At 47.2% G+C, this 17,593-nt stretch overlaps 1 protein-coding gene across 2 annotated transcripts in view; it reads left to right on the forward strand.

The window, feature by feature from the left end:
- Positions 1-1,720: 1,720 nt before the first annotated feature.
- GAB2 (GRB2 associated binding protein 2) overlaps positions 1,721-17,593 on the forward strand; it is a 271,494-nt gene continuing 255,621 nt past the window's right edge. For both annotated transcript variants that reach the window (XM_075592614.1, XM_075592613.1), the window contains exon 1: positions 1,721-2,105. Coding sequence is in view for 1 of the 2 variants with exons in the window: in XM_075592613.1 (XP_075448728.1) it covers positions 1,992-2,105 (114 nt within the window). In the remaining variant the exon portion in view is untranslated. The remainder of the gene's footprint in view (positions 2,106-17,593) is intronic.

Below are 17,593 nucleotides of genomic sequence, written 5' to 3' on the forward strand. Positions count from 1 at the left end.
GTGAAGACAGAGCCTCTGATTGAGCCACTTGTGCTGAAGCTGGGATATCCTGAAACCCTGACCTCTTGAGGACTGACGTTGAGCACCCTTGCATTACACCAAGAGTGACCAACCATTTTTCCAGGCGTGCCAATAAATGGGGAACACATATTTGGGCGGGCCACTGCTCTACTTCCCCGCCCCCCCTTACATTCGGTTGAAATTAATAGCTACACCTAAAACAAAATACCGCCTACAGCAAACAAGGATAATAAAAACATGAAAATATAACAAACATTTTTTTATTGAAACGAAAGAACTTGAAATCCTAATTTAATAGAAAAAAAAATCTAATTGTAAAATGTCTCCATGTTACTCAATATTAGGATTGCTTTCCGAGGTGGTTACCAGAAGCAGACGGCGCCCACGTGAGCGTCTGTCATTGCAGATCTGCACTTATTTTTAAAAACTTCTGCTCACAAAACTTTTCCTTATTTACACTGAGTTGATCTATTTTATGCTTTTTTAATTGTTAAAGAAGTTATTAAAATTGTATTCTGTTTCAAAATGTATGTTAATGTTTATAAGTTTCATGTCTTTAATTTGAATTGTTTTAATTTTTAAAATTGTTCCTTTTTTTAAAAAAAAAATCGATTTTTCAGTCGATTTCTTTTTTTCTTTGCGCCTGCATCAGGCTAAACCTTTGCCTTACAACATACAAATAAAGGCATTAATCACCGTAGATAGTATAAATAGCAGAGTAGCAGAATTCTGCCTTATTTCCAATAGTAATTATTGTTCTTTGGGGGGGTTCAGATAAAAAGAACTTTAGTACGTTTTCCAGATAAGGACAAAGTTGGCTGGAATTCCGTGGAACAGACACCTGTGCGAGGAGATGCTTGGTTTGTGGTTTCTAAGAACAAAACAAACAAATGCAGAATGATTTCATTTTCTGGGGCAAGTGTTGTAACTCCCATGCACTCGAATAGAACAACCAAAACCAGAACTCCAAAACAATAATAGCGATAACAACAGTAATTTGGAGGTGTGCATGTATGTATATCTTTATTTATATAGAGCCACACAGTTAGATAGCGCATCACAGCAGTGATACACGCAACCTAATACTATAACACATAATGGGAATAAGCGCTTCAGACTTGAAAGTAACATTGGGGAAGGAGTCCCTGCCCCGAAGAGCTTACAATCTAAATGGTACTGCTTTAAAGCAGCAATTTTGGGTTTATGGAGCTGCAGATGCTTTCTGCTGTGATCCTTACCTTCCTCTAGAAAACCAAATCCCGCACCGTGCTAGTGAATGTTCGCGGTTCACACGCCCCGGGGCACCCTTCAACAATCCCGTGTTATCGTTTAACACCTTTGCTGCCAGAGGGACCAGCTGTACAATGTGCTGCAGATCCCTCTGGCAAAGGGAAAGATTAAAGAAAATGGGGCAAAAAAGAATGAAAAATAAAAACATGGTCAATTATTATTTGGTGGTGGGGGGGGGGGTTGACTGGTTTGGATATTATTTCTAAAGATGAACCAAAATGAAAAAAAAAAAAAAAAAGAATGCAGAATATTTTATTTCAGGGAATTCTTTTTTTTTTTTAAAGGGAAGTGCAAACAATTGCACTTTTAACCTGTGCAGTGCTGGTGAGTGGGGAACGCAGACATTGCAGGGGTTAAATAGGGCTGCCTTGGGAGCTGGGTGTGGCCAGTGTACAGTATGTGTGTGTGCGCTGCTCTGGGAAACATACAGGCAGTTTCCTGCTTCCTAAAGCAGCTGTAGCTAAGACAAGAGGAGACAGTAGTGACTGGGGCAGCTTGTGATGAAGGGGAAAAAGTGATCATTCAGCACAGTGACTGCTGTGTCCTCCGCACACAGAGGCTGCACTGTGCACATGACTGATACTCAGGGCACTATACTCCATAAGAAAGATCGCCTTTTTTTTATTCTATTCCTGAATGCTTGGATGGATATATCAGGGGGTGGGGTGTGAGCACCCTGAATGACAGCTTTGGACACAACAATACCCTTCTTATCAAACAGGATGAGTGGAGGAGAAGTGGTTTATTCTGGCTGGCTCAGAAAATCCCCACCAGAGAAAAAGTTAAGAAGATATGTAAGTGAATCTGCTGCATTGCTGTTATCATGATCAGTGTATTCTGTATGGCTTGGAGATGGGACTTCTTTTTTTTTTTGGGGGGGGGGGGGGGGGTTGGGGCGAGGGGGTTGGCTCACAACTTCTATTCTGATTGTTATGTAGTGCAGCTAATGCATAGTGACATAAATAAAATGTGATTTGCAGGCACATGATGTGCAGGGTGATCGCACTTTCCTTATTGTGTCTGGATGTGTCTGGGTGTGTGATCTGCTCTGGGGCACAGTTTGGGAGACCTGCCTGCACCCTGCACCTGCCGCAGGTGCACACACACACAGGAGGCACAGTGCAGGTCCCAGTGCTGTTGTGTTGCTTGGGAGTGCACCCCTTTAACCCCTTCCATGCCGGGGGGATCTGCATGGTTTAACGTCAGTATTTGGGTTATGCAACACACCGAAGCCACTCTATGGCACTGAGAGGGGTCATGCCCTTGTTTTCCCCTAAAGGGATCTCCCAAGTTATTGCTTTACTAGGCTCTAGAGAGAGTGAAGGACGTTAACCCTTTCCCCTCCGGTGACTGGCAAGGGAACCTTGAGCTGCAGTTGGGCAGGGCTTACCCCTTGCTTATAGCGAGACGTTTATATTTAGCTGCTCTGCACATTTCGGGCTCTAGATGAGTTTAACCCTTTGGCTGCCAGAGACATCAGCAGGCGGATCGTGTGCTGTTTGAATGTTTAGGGAGGGGGGTTAACCCTTCATGCCCGCCATGATTTAGCTGTCTGCATGCGACTGGCTCGCTCATATTGATACTTTAATGGAAGTTAACCCTTCAACTCCCAGAGGGATCTGGAAATGGGTGTATACTGTATGTATAATCGGTACTGGGATGGGGTTAACCCTTTCAGCGGCAGTTAAAAGGAAAGGTAGAGGGTTCCTTGCAGCTGCTATGAATGGTGCAGGGGGTGACTCCCTGCTGTCCCACCAGAGCTGGGAGGTGGAGGGCCAGGCTAACGCCTAATTAACCCCTTTCCTGCCGCAATGTCCCAAGCGCCAGAGTAAGTGCAGAGGCGTTAACCACTTCCCTGCCAGGGACACTATATAGATTATATATATGCTGATGACATCTGTCTGGATCTGAGGGGCAGGGTGGGACTGGTTAACTCTTCATCTCCCAGAGGTCCTATTTAACCCCACTCACTGCCGGGCCCGTTGTCAGCCACCCTTGACAGTAAAAAGGTTGCTGGTGTTAATCTTGCTGGGGGTATGATTAACCCCTGTCATGCCAAAGAGAGGCATAGCTCTGCGCTCCATGGACCGCTGTATGAAGCCTTTCCTGTCATTGATTTCTGCTTGTAACACATTTAATATGCTGTAGATGCTGCTTTTGCAGTGGCAAGGATTTGGCGTTGCATTGTCTTGGGGAGTTAGGTTACCCACGGCAGGTCGTGCGAGCTTCCTCTCCAGCACTGTGTAAGGCCGGGGCCATGCTGCCTTCGCCCGCGCGCGCGGAGGCAGTGAGGTAAGCGGGTGCTTTCCCTGGCCATGGTGGACGGGGCGTGCCTACGGGCGTCACGGAGCTGGTCTGCCCTCATTGGGCGAACCGCTCACGTGACCGGCCTGTGGCGCCAAGAAATCAGTTTGAACTGATTTCGTGCACGCCACATGGACGTGAACACTGCCTTATGGGTCTATTCCCTCAGCGTGCGGGCGCGTCCGCACGGGCTGCGGTACCATGTCCCCAGCCTAACAGTAAATGTTCTATAACTCTTTGTAGCAAATAAAAATACCCCTTGTGGGCACAGTCACGTCTCAGACAGGTCTGCATCCTGCCTTTCCCCATTATCTTTTAGCATACAGTGCTTCCACTGCTGCCAGGGATTCTGGGTAATGACAAGTAAATGAGCACACAGTGTCACCCTTTTACTCCATGTCCATTTTAACATGGACCCCTATAAACTTATGCCGGCCGTATTGCACAGCTTTGCAGCACAGCCTGGGTTAAAGAAGTGCACAGCCAGTAACCCTACGCACAGACAGCTGTTTTGACCTTTGTGGAATGGGAAAGCCATCCTAGTCAGTGAAGCTCCAGTGGTATAGTTTAAAACCCCTTCCTACTGTCTCTGTAAGTTCTTCCCACTTCGAGTGTAAGCTCTTCAGGGCAGAGACTCCTTTTCCTAGTGTTGACTTTTGTGTTTGAATTGCTTATTTCCACGATGTGTTTTGTAATTACTGTATTGTTGCGTCTCTTACGGCTGTGAAGCGCTATGTACATGGGTGGTGCTGTACAAATATATAACAAAGGGGCACCATAAATATGCCAAAAAATTTCTTTTATTGGCCCAACATTTTGGTTAGCCCATGGAGCCACTGGTGTCTCTCTCTATATCTATATCTATATACAGTACACACGTGTGTAACTGGGTATTATTGTAAAACCATAGAAAATATCCTTATTCCCCATCTCCACCCTGTTTCTCCTTTTGTGACCCCACTACAATATCTACCACTTCTGCCTCTGGGGCCAGCACTGAAGGGATTAATGTTCTGCGTTTCTGCTCATCCCCACTGTAACTTACATTGGAGTTGTATTGACTTGCTGGGAGATCTTTTTACAGCCACTGGTTATAAATAACCTAGTGTGTGTGTGTGTGTGTGTGTGTGTGTGTGGTTTAAAGGGGCGGGGGAGATAGACAATGGGACCAGACAAAGGAAAGGTACATGTGTACCTGGGTATGTTTGGCAGCCTCTGCTTGGGACCGTGCTTCATTTATACCAGAAGAGAGTATCAGCATTTAATCATTAGGGGCTTTGCATCTTGTTTTACAAATTGTTTCTACTTTAACAGTAAATAAAAATACCACATGTGCGCACATTCACATGTCTGAGGCAGCTCTGCAAACGTGCTTTCCCCATTATCTGTTAGCATACAACGCTTCCACTGCAGCAAGGGATTCTGGGTAATGACATGCAAATGAGCAAACTCACAGTGTTATGAATTCTGCGTTTGAAGCAGGTGACCCAAGTTCAAATCCCGGTGCCGGGCTCTCCCCGTGACTTTATTGGACTGCACGTTTTATGTACCGTGCTGCATACGTGGTCGGCGTTATAGAAAGAAAAACGTTAACTTTATTATTATTACCTTTCAAAAATAATCTAATCTCACTCGTGATAAGACTGTTTGTGTGCCTTACAATCCGCATGTGCATGTTTATTTCCCACTTCCTTTCTGCGCAGGGTGACATATGTCGCGATCGCCTGCCAAACGGGTAGCCCCGCCGGCCAGTAAATATCAGAGGACTAGAATTGCGCAGGGGCCGTTGGAAATAAATACTTCTACACGTAGAGATTTTAATGTATAGCAACATTTACTCGGAAGCACAAGTGAAAGGTTCCCTTTAACCCTTTGTGTGCCCAAAAGGTCTGTGAGCATGTAGGCGGCAGGACACTCCGGCACTTAAAGGGTAAACATGAAGTTGCCCCAAGCAGCATGGGGCATGCAGAGGGTTAATGCTAAACCACAGGCCTCTCTGGCTGCAAAAGGATTAAGGTTTATTTATTTAATAATTTTTTTTTTGCTCACTGTGATATTTCTACATTGTGAAAAACTGTTTATTGGGCCACAATCGCTGTGTCAGTGCGCTGCATATTGTACTTGTAGTATTATACTGTGTGATTGGGAGTTAGGCTTTCTGCCTGAATTTGAAAAATACCTTGAATTTTAAAGACGGCAGATAAGAAATGGTGGCAAATGAAGTGCAGCTTAGAGAGGTTAGTGTGGGGTTTTTGAAGGCGCAGGCTTGTAGGTTCAATTGCTGCTGGGTTTGGGGGGTGCGCCATGCAATCTGGTCTTATTGCTTTATTTCCCAATAAGAGATGTATATTCCAACTTGTGTGTGTGTGTGTGTGTGTGTGCGTGTGTGCGTGCGTGTGTGTGCACAACAAGATAATGTAAATAGTGCCAGGTTGTCATAATGAACTAAATAGTAATGTGAATCACAATTCATTGTATCATATTAAGTACACCAGTAACATTCATAGAATTACAGTGATAGGTTACAAGCACATAATAGAATGCAACTGAATATTGACAAGTGATAGTGCTGCATCCAATACCTAAACCAATAGCAAGCAGTAAGAAAGGTGTTACTTGTGAAGCCCCGTTTCCCCCCTAAACAAGAAGGCTACTGGTGCTGCCACTACCTGTTGGTTAAAAAACAATGATATGCTGCACACCATAAATAATATACATATCAGTATTACCGGTGCTGCTGGTTCAAAAGGGATACCTGTTGTAATCATCCAGACTTGAACTATAAAAAGGAAGGATCCAGCGCTCCACGGATTTTTCAAAAGTTCAAATTTATTGCGCCATACCCAACGACCGTTTCGACCTCAGTAGGTCTTTCTCAAGTGAAAAGGCCTTTTTATACTACCTGTTGGTTCACATAGGACCTAAGCCTCCGCCACTGGGAGCCTGGGGTATACATATCGTCTCGGTGCAGCGCCTCCACCGGCGGGGGATCCCAGTGTAGTGGGAGGAGCCCCTCACCGGAACCAATATACACAATAATGACACACAGGTATATTATAACAGTGTTTACTAAACACATATAGCACATACAGCATCCAACATAACACGGCCCTGCAAGGCCTTCCCCAACTAATAACACCTCCCGGTGGAACCCCAAAAATCCTACAGTGCCTGGGCACTTAACTCCGTAGTTTCCACAGGCCAGTCCCTCCCCCAAAGAGTATGCGTGGGATAGCACGCTTCCTTTTGTGTGTTGGGGCCCGTTGGTGCACGTGGATAATACCTCCCTGGTCTCCGTCCAGACCAGGTTAACAAGCAAAGAACTCTGTGGGTCCGCGACGTGATTCTGTACCGCGCTCCACTGGTTCCTCTGCTGTGATGATCCTTAGGCCGATGCCTCTGGAGGGGCCTCCAGCTGGATTGTACCCCTGTAACAGAGTCTCTGATGCTGTGGCCTTATTCTGCTCGTAGGCTTCAGTCCACACATCACCATTAGATGCAATGTCCTGCTGCTGATATCCCTCACTGAAACACTACTGGGAAAGGGTCCCTATCTCAAGGCCTTTCCCCTTCAGTATATACCATCTACAATGAATCGGGGGTCTATCTTGGACCTAAGGGGGGAATCTAGCCTAGTCCAGTGGAGCACTGATCCCTGTACATTACCTTTACCCTCCTTGTCCGGATCCTGACTCCTGCGTGTCCCCAAGTGTGCAAAATGTATCTCCTGCTTCGCGACGAGATCCTAAGGGCCCTATTGGCCGTTCGTGCCATGTGATCTGCAGCCCTGGGGCTGCTGGGAATTGTACTCCCTTCCTAGGCATTTCCTATGAGCCTCGGTACTATCTGGCACTGCGCATGCGCGGCTTCAATGCGCATGCGTAACGGAGCAAAGATAGCGGCGCCCTCTATTAGGTACCACTGCGGAGCTCCGGCGACCTGCTCGCCCCCTTTCCTCCGCCCCCCCCCCCCCCCCGGCGCCACCCGCAACCTTCCACAGAGCCGTCCTCCTCTCGCGCAGCCCGGAGGTAAGATGGTGACCCGGCTACACTTGAAAAATGTCCTTACATATAGCAGACTCAAGCCGCTTCTTGCGGGATGAACCCAACCAAAAACCAGATCTATAAAACAAGAGTTAAAAGTGCGTGCTCCATAGTGTAAAAAACTATATACAATTTAATGAATGCCAAAAATAAGACCTACACTCAGGGATAGAGTTAAAAGGATTCTCATATTGATGTCCAAACTGAATAATTTCTCTTCGGCTGGTGATTATAAGAATAATTTTAACTCTATCCTTGTGAGTGTCTCTTATTTTTGACATCCATTAAATTGTATATACTTTTTAATACTATGGAGCACGCACTCCTTACAATAATTCTATACTGTAGATTTACACACACACACACACACACACACACACACACACACACACACACACACACACACACACACACACACACACACACACACACACACACACACACACACACACACACACACACACACACACACACACACGTTGTAAAGCTAATGTTAGGCATTGTAATAACGTCCATCTTGCTAAGTGCATTTTGCTGTAGAAGGCTGAGATACCCGTCTGAATTCCCACTGGTTATTACACAGGTCAGTCCGCAGCTTTCAGTACAGACAGAGTAAACTTTTCCATTCGGACACACCCGTCTCCCAGGACCAGACCTTTGCAGTAACACCCACTATAAAGAGCAGCACAAGGCTTCCTGCAGGATGCTCAGACATTGACATAACATTTGCGCCTTTTTTTAATTTTTTTTAATTGTTCAAGAAATGATTCAGTCAGGACGGGTTATCTGGCAATAAGTGTGTTATATGAAGCAGCACCTTTCCTCATTGGAAAAATACGTTCTTACATACTGTATTGTACCGTTTCTTTCTTCAGATGCAAGTTTGTTTTTCCCATGCATATGTAGCTGGGTTCCCCCTGGGTCCCCTTTCCCTTTACTCCGCTGTAGTGCGGAAGGCTGGGGGCTGTTGCGGCGGGCTCCCGGCTGCTCCCGGTAAAGGGGGCCGCCATCTTGAGGAAAGTCGCGCATGGGCAGTGCAAGCTCACGAAGCAGCGGCCCCTAGGAAAGGCTCTATACGGGGACTACATGTCCCGTGAGCCTCAGGGATCAGGGTCACATGGCGCATTCTAGCCAATAGGGCTCTGGAACATCCCTGCTGGAAAAAGAGATAAATTTCGCACGCTGTGAGGGCCACGCCAGTCGGAAGAGGGACCTCTGAGGAGCAGGTAGTGTCCAGGGAGCAGTGCTCCCCTGGACTAGGCCAGATCTTCCCCCTTAGGCCCCAGTTAGGCCCCGACTCACTGTAGCTTGTGGCTGCTATAGGGAAAGCCCCTAGTCGGAGACCTTTCCCCCAGTATCTGCATATAATCAGGTACAGCACCGTGACACGCCACGCGGTGACTGCGGCCTGTGGCCCAGGTCCAGACCAGCTATGCGGTAAAGACGGTAAGGTGATATTATCCATGCCGGCACAGCCACGGGATAGCGCAATCTCCAACACATTGGGTGGGCCTTGACATTGGGAAAGGGACATCAGGTGCCTGGCACCCAATGTACTCTGGGGTCACTCACTGTTGGTATCAGATTTGGGGCTGTATTACTGTGTGGTACAGGGTACCTGTTGTGTTCAGTAAAGGTTGTTAGCATATATTTGTGTGCGTGTATCATTAGTATTGTTCCTGTAAGGGTCCATCCCTCCAAGTCGGGATCCCTTGCAGGTGGAGGCGCTATCACCATAAGAATCAGGAACACCCCAGGCTCCCAGCGGCAGAGGTTCAGGTCTTCTGTGAGCCACAGGTAACGCACCACACACACCGTAGTTGCCATATCTTCCATAGGGTGGGGAAAGTGCGCCACACTTAGAGGAGATCGCTCGGTGCTCTCACTTATATCAGGAACCAGGGTGGCTTCTGGTTTTGGTCAGATTGAGTTGCATCGACCTGGAAGTAGTAAAATCGTTGGCGGCCATCTTGTTCTATCGCAGGTCATTAGCTATGCCGGAGGCTCCTGGAAAACAAGCAATGTCTAGGCTCAAATTCTGGGTAGCGGGTATTGCATCTTTCATATTTAGTCTGAATTACAGGGACGATTTCAGCTAGTGCTCCCTTCCCACTCACCCGCCTCTCCCTCACCTCCCCCCCTAAAATGGACTGTTGAAATCATTGAATTCTATTGAAGATAATAGCTGCGTTAGCAGGTCTTGTTTATCCTGTCCTGTGTAAAATGTATACATTATTAAATGTTAGGTTAGTTCACACCACAGCGCAGGGGGCATTTAAAAATCCATACATTTTTAAATTTCTGAAAAGTGGAAAATTCCTGATAATTCCTGCTAAATGGGATATCAGAAAATGGCGGTTAGGATCAGCTGACGACTTCACCTCCGCCTGGTAATGTCTCCGTTTTCACTTGGCAGGGAGAAGCCAATGAGTGGTGAGGGTGAGAGAGGGATTCTGGGAGTGGAAACGGCAAACAACAGAGTCTCCCTGATACAGTTGCAATGCTTAAAAACTAGGAATTTATTTGGGCGAGGAAATAGGGTAGTAGTTTTAAATGGGGTCATTATCTAGAATACAATAAGGGGCCTATCTAAACAAGGAAAAGTAATATATAATTGGGGGGGGGGAAAGAAATCCAGAAGGTGCTGGAAATTTTCCAGAGAAATACCCAATGATGAACCCCCTGTACAAAATGTATAAAGGATACAAGCACATTTTATTTAAAGATGCAATTTCACATTAACATAGGAAATCATCTAAAATATAAATACATCACGGTTACAAAATGGAGACCGTTTCAGAGGTGTAAATTTAGGGACGCTACAGTATATTCATACCGTATATTCATACCTCCTGCTGCCTTCTCCATTTTTGCTCCCCGTTATGTTGATGGGTTAACATATTCTATATGATTTTCTATATACTGTAGATGTCAGATGTTATCTTCAGGTATAGTGTGCTGGTGTACTTATATCTTTTATCCATTCTCTAGTATCAACGTAGTTAATGTTGGGGCAGCATAGCATCTCTTCCCTGGCACACGAGACACACTGATAAAACTGTGTGTAAAGCTTCAAAAAGATGCTCCGCACTGTGTGCGACATTTTCTATGCGGTAGGCCGGAGCCTTCCTCCGATGTTACCTGCCGGCTTGTTAACAATTCCCCAAATCTTTTAGCAGGGCAGAATGGCTGTCAAGTACTTTGACAGATTATGTCCGAGACCATGTTTTTAATGGCAGCCAGCATTCCTTTAACCGTTGAGGAGCAGTCGCGTGCCGTGACGCGGTAACGCGCATACAAGAGGAAGGTCCGTCCCTAGAGGTTAAGGCAGCAATCCTGTGCTGTTTTTATCTTAGGAAATCTCCTGCCCTCCGGTTCCTGAGATACTTAATGGTGTTTCCGTGGGTCATTTAAAAGGCTGTCCAATAGGAAGCTGCAAATAATGATGTTTCCTTGGGTCATTTAAAAGGCTGTCCAATAGGAAGCTGCAAATAATGATGTTTCCTTGGGTCATTTAAAAGGCTGTCCAATAGGAAGCTGCAAATAATGATGTTTCCTTGGGTCATTTAAAAGGCTGTCCAATAGGAAGCTGCAAATAATGATGTTGCCACTAGGGTTGCCAGGTGTCCAATGTTGAACCCAGACACTGTCCACTAAAAATGAGAGGTAATACTGGACATGTATGTGTCCGGCATTACCTCTCTGGACACAGTGACCTGACCGGCTTGGGGGGGGGGGGGCAAGGGATTTCCCAGAGCAGGGAGAGAGCAGGGCTGTTGCTAGGGGGCTGGGTAGCAGCCAATCAGGAGGAGGTGTTAGGAGCATGGGGGTGACGCCAAGGAGAGGAGGAAACTGCATGAGGTGCGTGCGTGTGTGCGTCTCGAGCGCATCGCACCTTTCATCGTTGCGTATTTTTGGAGAAGCCACCTGGAAACCCTGGTTGCAGCTTCCTGTCGGCTCGCGCTATTTGGCAGCCATTTTAATTTCCCTGGATGGAGCGTAAACACTGATCACTAAACAGGTAGCAAAGATGGAAGAACGGAGCACTAATCAAGGCAGGGGTCACACGGCGGCCCCATAACGTGGACACACAAAAAGTACACACAGACATGTTTCGCGCTCAAATGCCCTTTATCAAAGTGTACATCTGAAAACTAAACAGGGAAGTATTTTGGGAAGCAGAGGGCCCCGAGCTTAAAATAACGCGTTTCCGCTCCGAATGACCCCCTCGTTCCAATACCGTAAAAAAGAAATAAGTACACTACATAAAAAAATAATGACATCTAGCAGGCGGGATTTCTGATTTAATGGCTAATTTATTTTTATAGCTTGAAGTATAGGACCCCTGTCACTGCTCAGTGACGCACGGTGCCTTCAATCTATCTGTAGCAAATATATATATATATAATTTTTTAATACATTTTATTTTTATTGGAATTTGTTTTGCCCAACCAAGTATAACCCCCGTGTCCCTATAAAAAATAAAAAAAAAAGCACTCCTTTCCTGGGAGTATGCGGTAACCTGAGCCTGTGGTAATTAGTATTAGTAATAATGGCACGTGCCTGCACTGTATCAGCCGTGACTCTGCGCTCATGGGATGTGTCATATGAGAGCTTAATTCTATCAGCGTAGGCTACACAACCCAAGCAAACCGAATGATCTGCTCTGTCCTTTATTAACCCGCACACAACATTTGACATTTGCTGAAGATGAGAGATGTGACCCAATAGTCTTTAATAAGGAAGCGATGTGTGGAGAATATTTATTTTTTTAAAGCGGCATTCTAACCTAACTCTCAAAGGCCGCTCTTATTCCATAGGCAACTCCAGCCCTCAAGACCCCCTACAACAGGTCAGGTTTTCAGGATATCCCAGCTTCAGCACAGGTGGCTCAGTCGAAGAGCCTGCTTCAGCACAGGTGGCTCAGTCGAAGAGCCTGCTTCAGCACAGGTGGCTCAGTCATTGAGCCACCTGTGCTGAAGCAGGGATATCCTGAAAACTTGACCTGTTGAGGGGGTCTTGAGGGTTGGAGTTGAGAACCCCCAGCATAGTCTCTGAAACCATGATCTCTGTGCTATTTAAACGAATGGGGCTTAAAGCAGAAGTCCAAGCTGTGCATCAATACAATCCACAGAATAAGTAATTAACTAAGTTGCTGATTGATCCGTTCTCCTATTATCGATCAGCGACGATTCGGCTCGGGGGTTCACTAAATGGCTGTCAGTGCAGCAGAAGAGGACCAAAGATGCAGAGTTCTGTGGGAAGATCATGTGATCAGACATTCACTATATACAATTGGTACACTGATAGAGACATTGCAGGGCTCAAAAAGGGGCATGCCAGAGCCTCCTGTTTCAGGAGAGGAAGGGGATTTGGCTTTATAAATGGTTGCTATAGAAACAAAAAATACTTGTTACACTCTCTGTGCATGACTTCGTTCTCTCTCACACTCTGCTCCTATTTGCTATAACTGAGACCTGGCTCACTCAGTCTGACTCTGCTCTGGAAGCTGCCCTCTCTTATGGTGGCCTTCCTTTCTCCCACACTCCGCGCCCTGATGGCAGGGGTGGAGGTGTGGGGCTCCTGCTCTCCTCTCTCTGCCGTTATCGAACCCTTCCTATTCCTCCCTCTCTTGCTTTTCCCTCCTTTTTGAGGATCACACAGTCCAGATCTTTTCTCCTCTCCCTGTCCACGTGGCAGTCATCTATCGCCCACCTTCCTCTACTCATTCCCCTTCTGCCTTTCTCTCTCACTTTGAATCCTAGCTCTCTTTCTTTCTCTCCTCAGACTCCCCTGTTCTTCTCATTGGGGACTTCAATTGCCACATTGATGACCCCTCTCTCCCTTGTGCTTCACGCTTTCTCTCTCTAACCTCTTCTTTTGGCCTTCAACAGTGGACTGCAGCCAGCACCCACAAGGAGGCCACTACCTCGACCTGGTTTTCACTAAAAACATCTCTCTGACTTCTCCATTTCCCCCTTTCCTCTCTCTGACCATCACCTTATCTCATTCTCTCTATCTCGCTTCTCCCCTTCCCCAACTCCATCTACCCCCTGACTTTGAGTCCACTTTACGCTCCTCCCTCTCCTCTCCCAGCTCTGCTACAGAACCTGACAACCTGGTCAGGAACTACAACTCTGCCTTATGCTCCTCTCTTGATCTACATGCCCTGCTTTCTCTTTGCCATCCTTGCCCTTCTAATCCCAGACCCTGGCTAAATTCCCACACGCGCATGCTACGTTCCTCCACTCGTTCCTCTGAACGCCTCTGGAGGAAATCTCATACTCTCGCAGACTTCCTTCACTACAAATTTATGCTATCCTGTCTCAACTCTGCCCTCTCGCAAGCTAAACAAGCCTACTTTTCTTCACTAATCAACACGCACAAGTCGAACCCACGCCGACTCTTCTCTGTCTTTGACGCTCTACTCAAACCACCCGCAGCTGCCTCTTCTTCCTCCATCTCCACTCAAGACTTTGCTGACTATTTTAAGAAAAAGGTGGAATCCATACGTCAGAACATCCCGTCTGTTTCTTCCTCCCATTCTACACCTCTTCCTAACTCTCTTCCAGCCTTCCTTGACTCTTTTTCCACGGTCTCAGAGGAGGATGTATCACTGTTGATCTCCTCTTCTTCCTCTACCACTTGCCCTCTTGACCCCATTCCCTCCCATCTCCTTAAACCTCTTGGTCCTACTATAATCCCTACGCTCACACACATTTTTAACTCCTCCCTCTACTCTGGTACCTTACCCTCCTCCTTCAAACATGCAACAGTTATACCATTACTCAAAAACAGCAAGCTTGACCCTACCTGTCCGTCTAACTATCGACCTGTCTCCCTCCAGCCTTTTGCCTCTAAACTCCTTGAACGTCCTGTATTCTCTTACTTGCTTCATTTTCTCAACACCTATTCTCTCCTAGACCTTCTACAATCTGGCTTCCGCACTGCTCACTCCACGGAAACAGCCCCCTCGGTAAAAAAAACTGATGACCTCCATGCTGCCAAAGACAGAGGTCATTAGACTCTGCTCATATTACTCGACCTCTCCTCAGCATTTGACACCGTGGATCACCCTCTTCTCCTTCACATTCTCCATACTCTTGGTATTCAGAACAAAGCTCTATCCTGGATCTCCTCTTACCTCTCCCCTTGTACTTTCAGTGTCTCTTCTGCTAACACCACCTCCTCTATTGATCTCTCTGTGGGGGTACCCCAGGGCTCTGTCCTGGGACCTCTTCTCTTTTCTCTGTACACACTCTCTCTAGGTGACCTAATAATATCTCTTGGGTTTAAATATCACCTCTATGCTGACGACCCACAAATTTACTTTTCAACACCCGACCTTACACCTGCTGTACAAACCAAAGTTTCTGAATGTCTCTCTGCTATATCATCCTGGTTGGCCCTCCGTCGCCTTAAACTCAACATGGCAAAAACAGAACTCCTCATACTTCCTCCCAAATCTGGCCCTACTACCTCCTTCCACATTTCTGTTGGAAGTACGATCATTCACCCAGTAGCCCAAGCACGCTGCTTAGGGGTCACACTGGACTCCTCTCTCACATTCTCCTCTCACATTCAAAACGTTTGTAAAACCTGTTGCTTTTTCCTCCGCAATATCACTAAGATACGCCCGTTCCTCTGTTGCTCGACTGCTAAAACTCTGACTCAGGCCCTCATTCTCTCCAGTCTTGAGTACTGTAACCTCCTGCTGTCCGGCCTTCCTGCCTCTCACCTGTCTCCCCTACAATCTATCCTAAACGCTGCTGCCAGAATCGCTCTGCTATTTCCTAAATCTGTCTCCGCATCTCACCTCCTGAAATCCCTCTCCTGGCTTCTGATCAAATCCCGCATCTCACACTCGATTCTCCTCCTCACTTTTAAAGCTTTACTCTCTTCTGCCCCTCCTTACATCTCAGCCCTAATTTCTCGTTATACACCATCCCGACTCTTGCGTTCTTCTCAAGGATGTCTTCTTTCTACCCCCTTTGTATCTAAAGCCCTCTTCCCGCCTTAAACTTTTTCACTTACTGCCCCGCACCTCTGGAATGCCCTTCCCCTCAATACCCGACTAGCACCCTCTCTATCCACCTTTAAGACCCACCTTAAGACACACTTGCTTAAAGAAGCATATGAATAGCACTGTGGATATTCTGAACACATGATACATAAAGCTTGGGCCCCTGCAGACGCACTTACCTGAATTCCCTCCTACTGTCTCTGTACGTTCTCCCTACCAATTAGACTGTAAGCTCCCCGGAGCACAGACTCCTCTTCCTTAATGTTACTTTTATGTCTGAAGCACTTATTCCCATGATCTGTTATTTATATTATCTGTTATTTATTTGATTACCACTTGTATTACTACTGTGAAGCGCTATGTACATTAACGGCGCTATATAAATAAAGACATACATACATACATATGTAGCCAGGTCCCCCGAGCCGTTGCTGCCCCCACCCCCCCCCCCTCGGGACACTCACCGCGGCGATAGGGAGGGTAGAGCCGCTTGTGGGGCGGTGCGGGGGCGTGCGCGCATAGCGCGGCTCTTGTGCAGGCGGCCGGTTGCCAGGAACGCGTGCGGACGCGTTGTCAGGGCTTGGTCGGGTCCCGGTGCATGGCGCCGCCATAGGGGATTGCGCACGCATGCGCAGAAGGAATTTCGGCTCGGGGACAGGCGGGGAGGTTCGCGCATGCGCAGGACAAGCGCAGGAACTCTAACCTACCAGGGAAGGCTCTTGGAAGGGACTACAAGTCCCATGAGCCTCAGCAGTGCCCCCGTGACGCCAGGGAGCCAATAGGGCTGAAGAATCTCCCTGCAAGGGAGATTTAGATACATTTCGCGGGCTGGCAGCACGTTAGTTGGTGACCGGAGCAGCTAGGGGATGGAGGTAGGGTGCAAGAGTCAGTGACTCCCTGCACTAGGCCAGCAATTCCCCTAGGCCCCAGATAGCCCTGAGTCACCCTAGTGGAGTGTTGTAGGGACAGGCCCAAGGTTAGGGACTCTGCCCCATTAGCTATTTGTTATAGAGTGCAACAAACATTGTGTGTCTGGCTGGGAGAGCTGGACTATTATCAGAGAGAGATCGCCTCTGATGGATCATCCTGCGGTGGATCACGGATATCGTGCGGGGGTTCGCCTTGATTCTTTGTGAAGTCCGCTGCAGGTCCGAGCACTGTAACCCATAACCTCACGTGCACCAACAAGGCCTATCACCCGACATAGTGGCTGCGCAGTCACACACACACACACTGGTATATGACTTGGGAGTGCGAGACATTGGGTTGGGGTTACTGGACACGGGGTGGGATCATTCTGTGGAAGTGTTAGCGTCCGCCGTGGCGCATAAAGTGTTAGCGTCCGCCGTGGCGCATAAAGTGTTAGCGTCCGCCATGGCGCATAAAGTGTTTGCGTCCGCCGTGGCGCATAAAGTGTTCGTGTCCGCCGTGGCGCATAAAGTGTTAGCGTCCGCCGTGGCGCATAAAGTGGTGGCGTCCGCCGTGGCGAAAGATAGTGTTAGCGTTGTGTGAGAAGCAGTGGTTAGTGTCTTCTCTAGAGAGGGACACCTGTTATATTCAGTGTGATGATATATGTGTTTCTTATGCTCCAAAGTAAAAGGTATTTGGTTATCTCACATACGTGTATATGGTTATTGTATGATGTCCTGCGAGGAACAATTCCTGCTCTGCTAGGAACCATCGCAGGTGGAGGCGCTGCACCGAGTAAGTGGTTTCTCAAAGTATCATAAATGCCCCAGGTTTCCCATTGGCGGAAGCTCAGCCCTCCTGTGAGCCAACAGCTTAAGCACCACCCGCAGGTAACACTGTATGTTCTCCGCACCCACCCTATAATCTGCGATTGGGTGGGGGAATACCCGTTACACATACATAAATTATAATACATTAAAAAATGTCGCTCAGAGTTGTTGTT

Source organism: Ascaphus truei, chromosome 3 (assembly GCF_040206685.1).
Source record: "Ascaphus truei isolate aAscTru1 chromosome 3, aAscTru1.hap1, whole genome shotgun sequence".
Taxonomy (NCBI): Eukaryota; Metazoa; Chordata; class Amphibia; order Anura; family Ascaphidae; genus Ascaphus; species Ascaphus truei.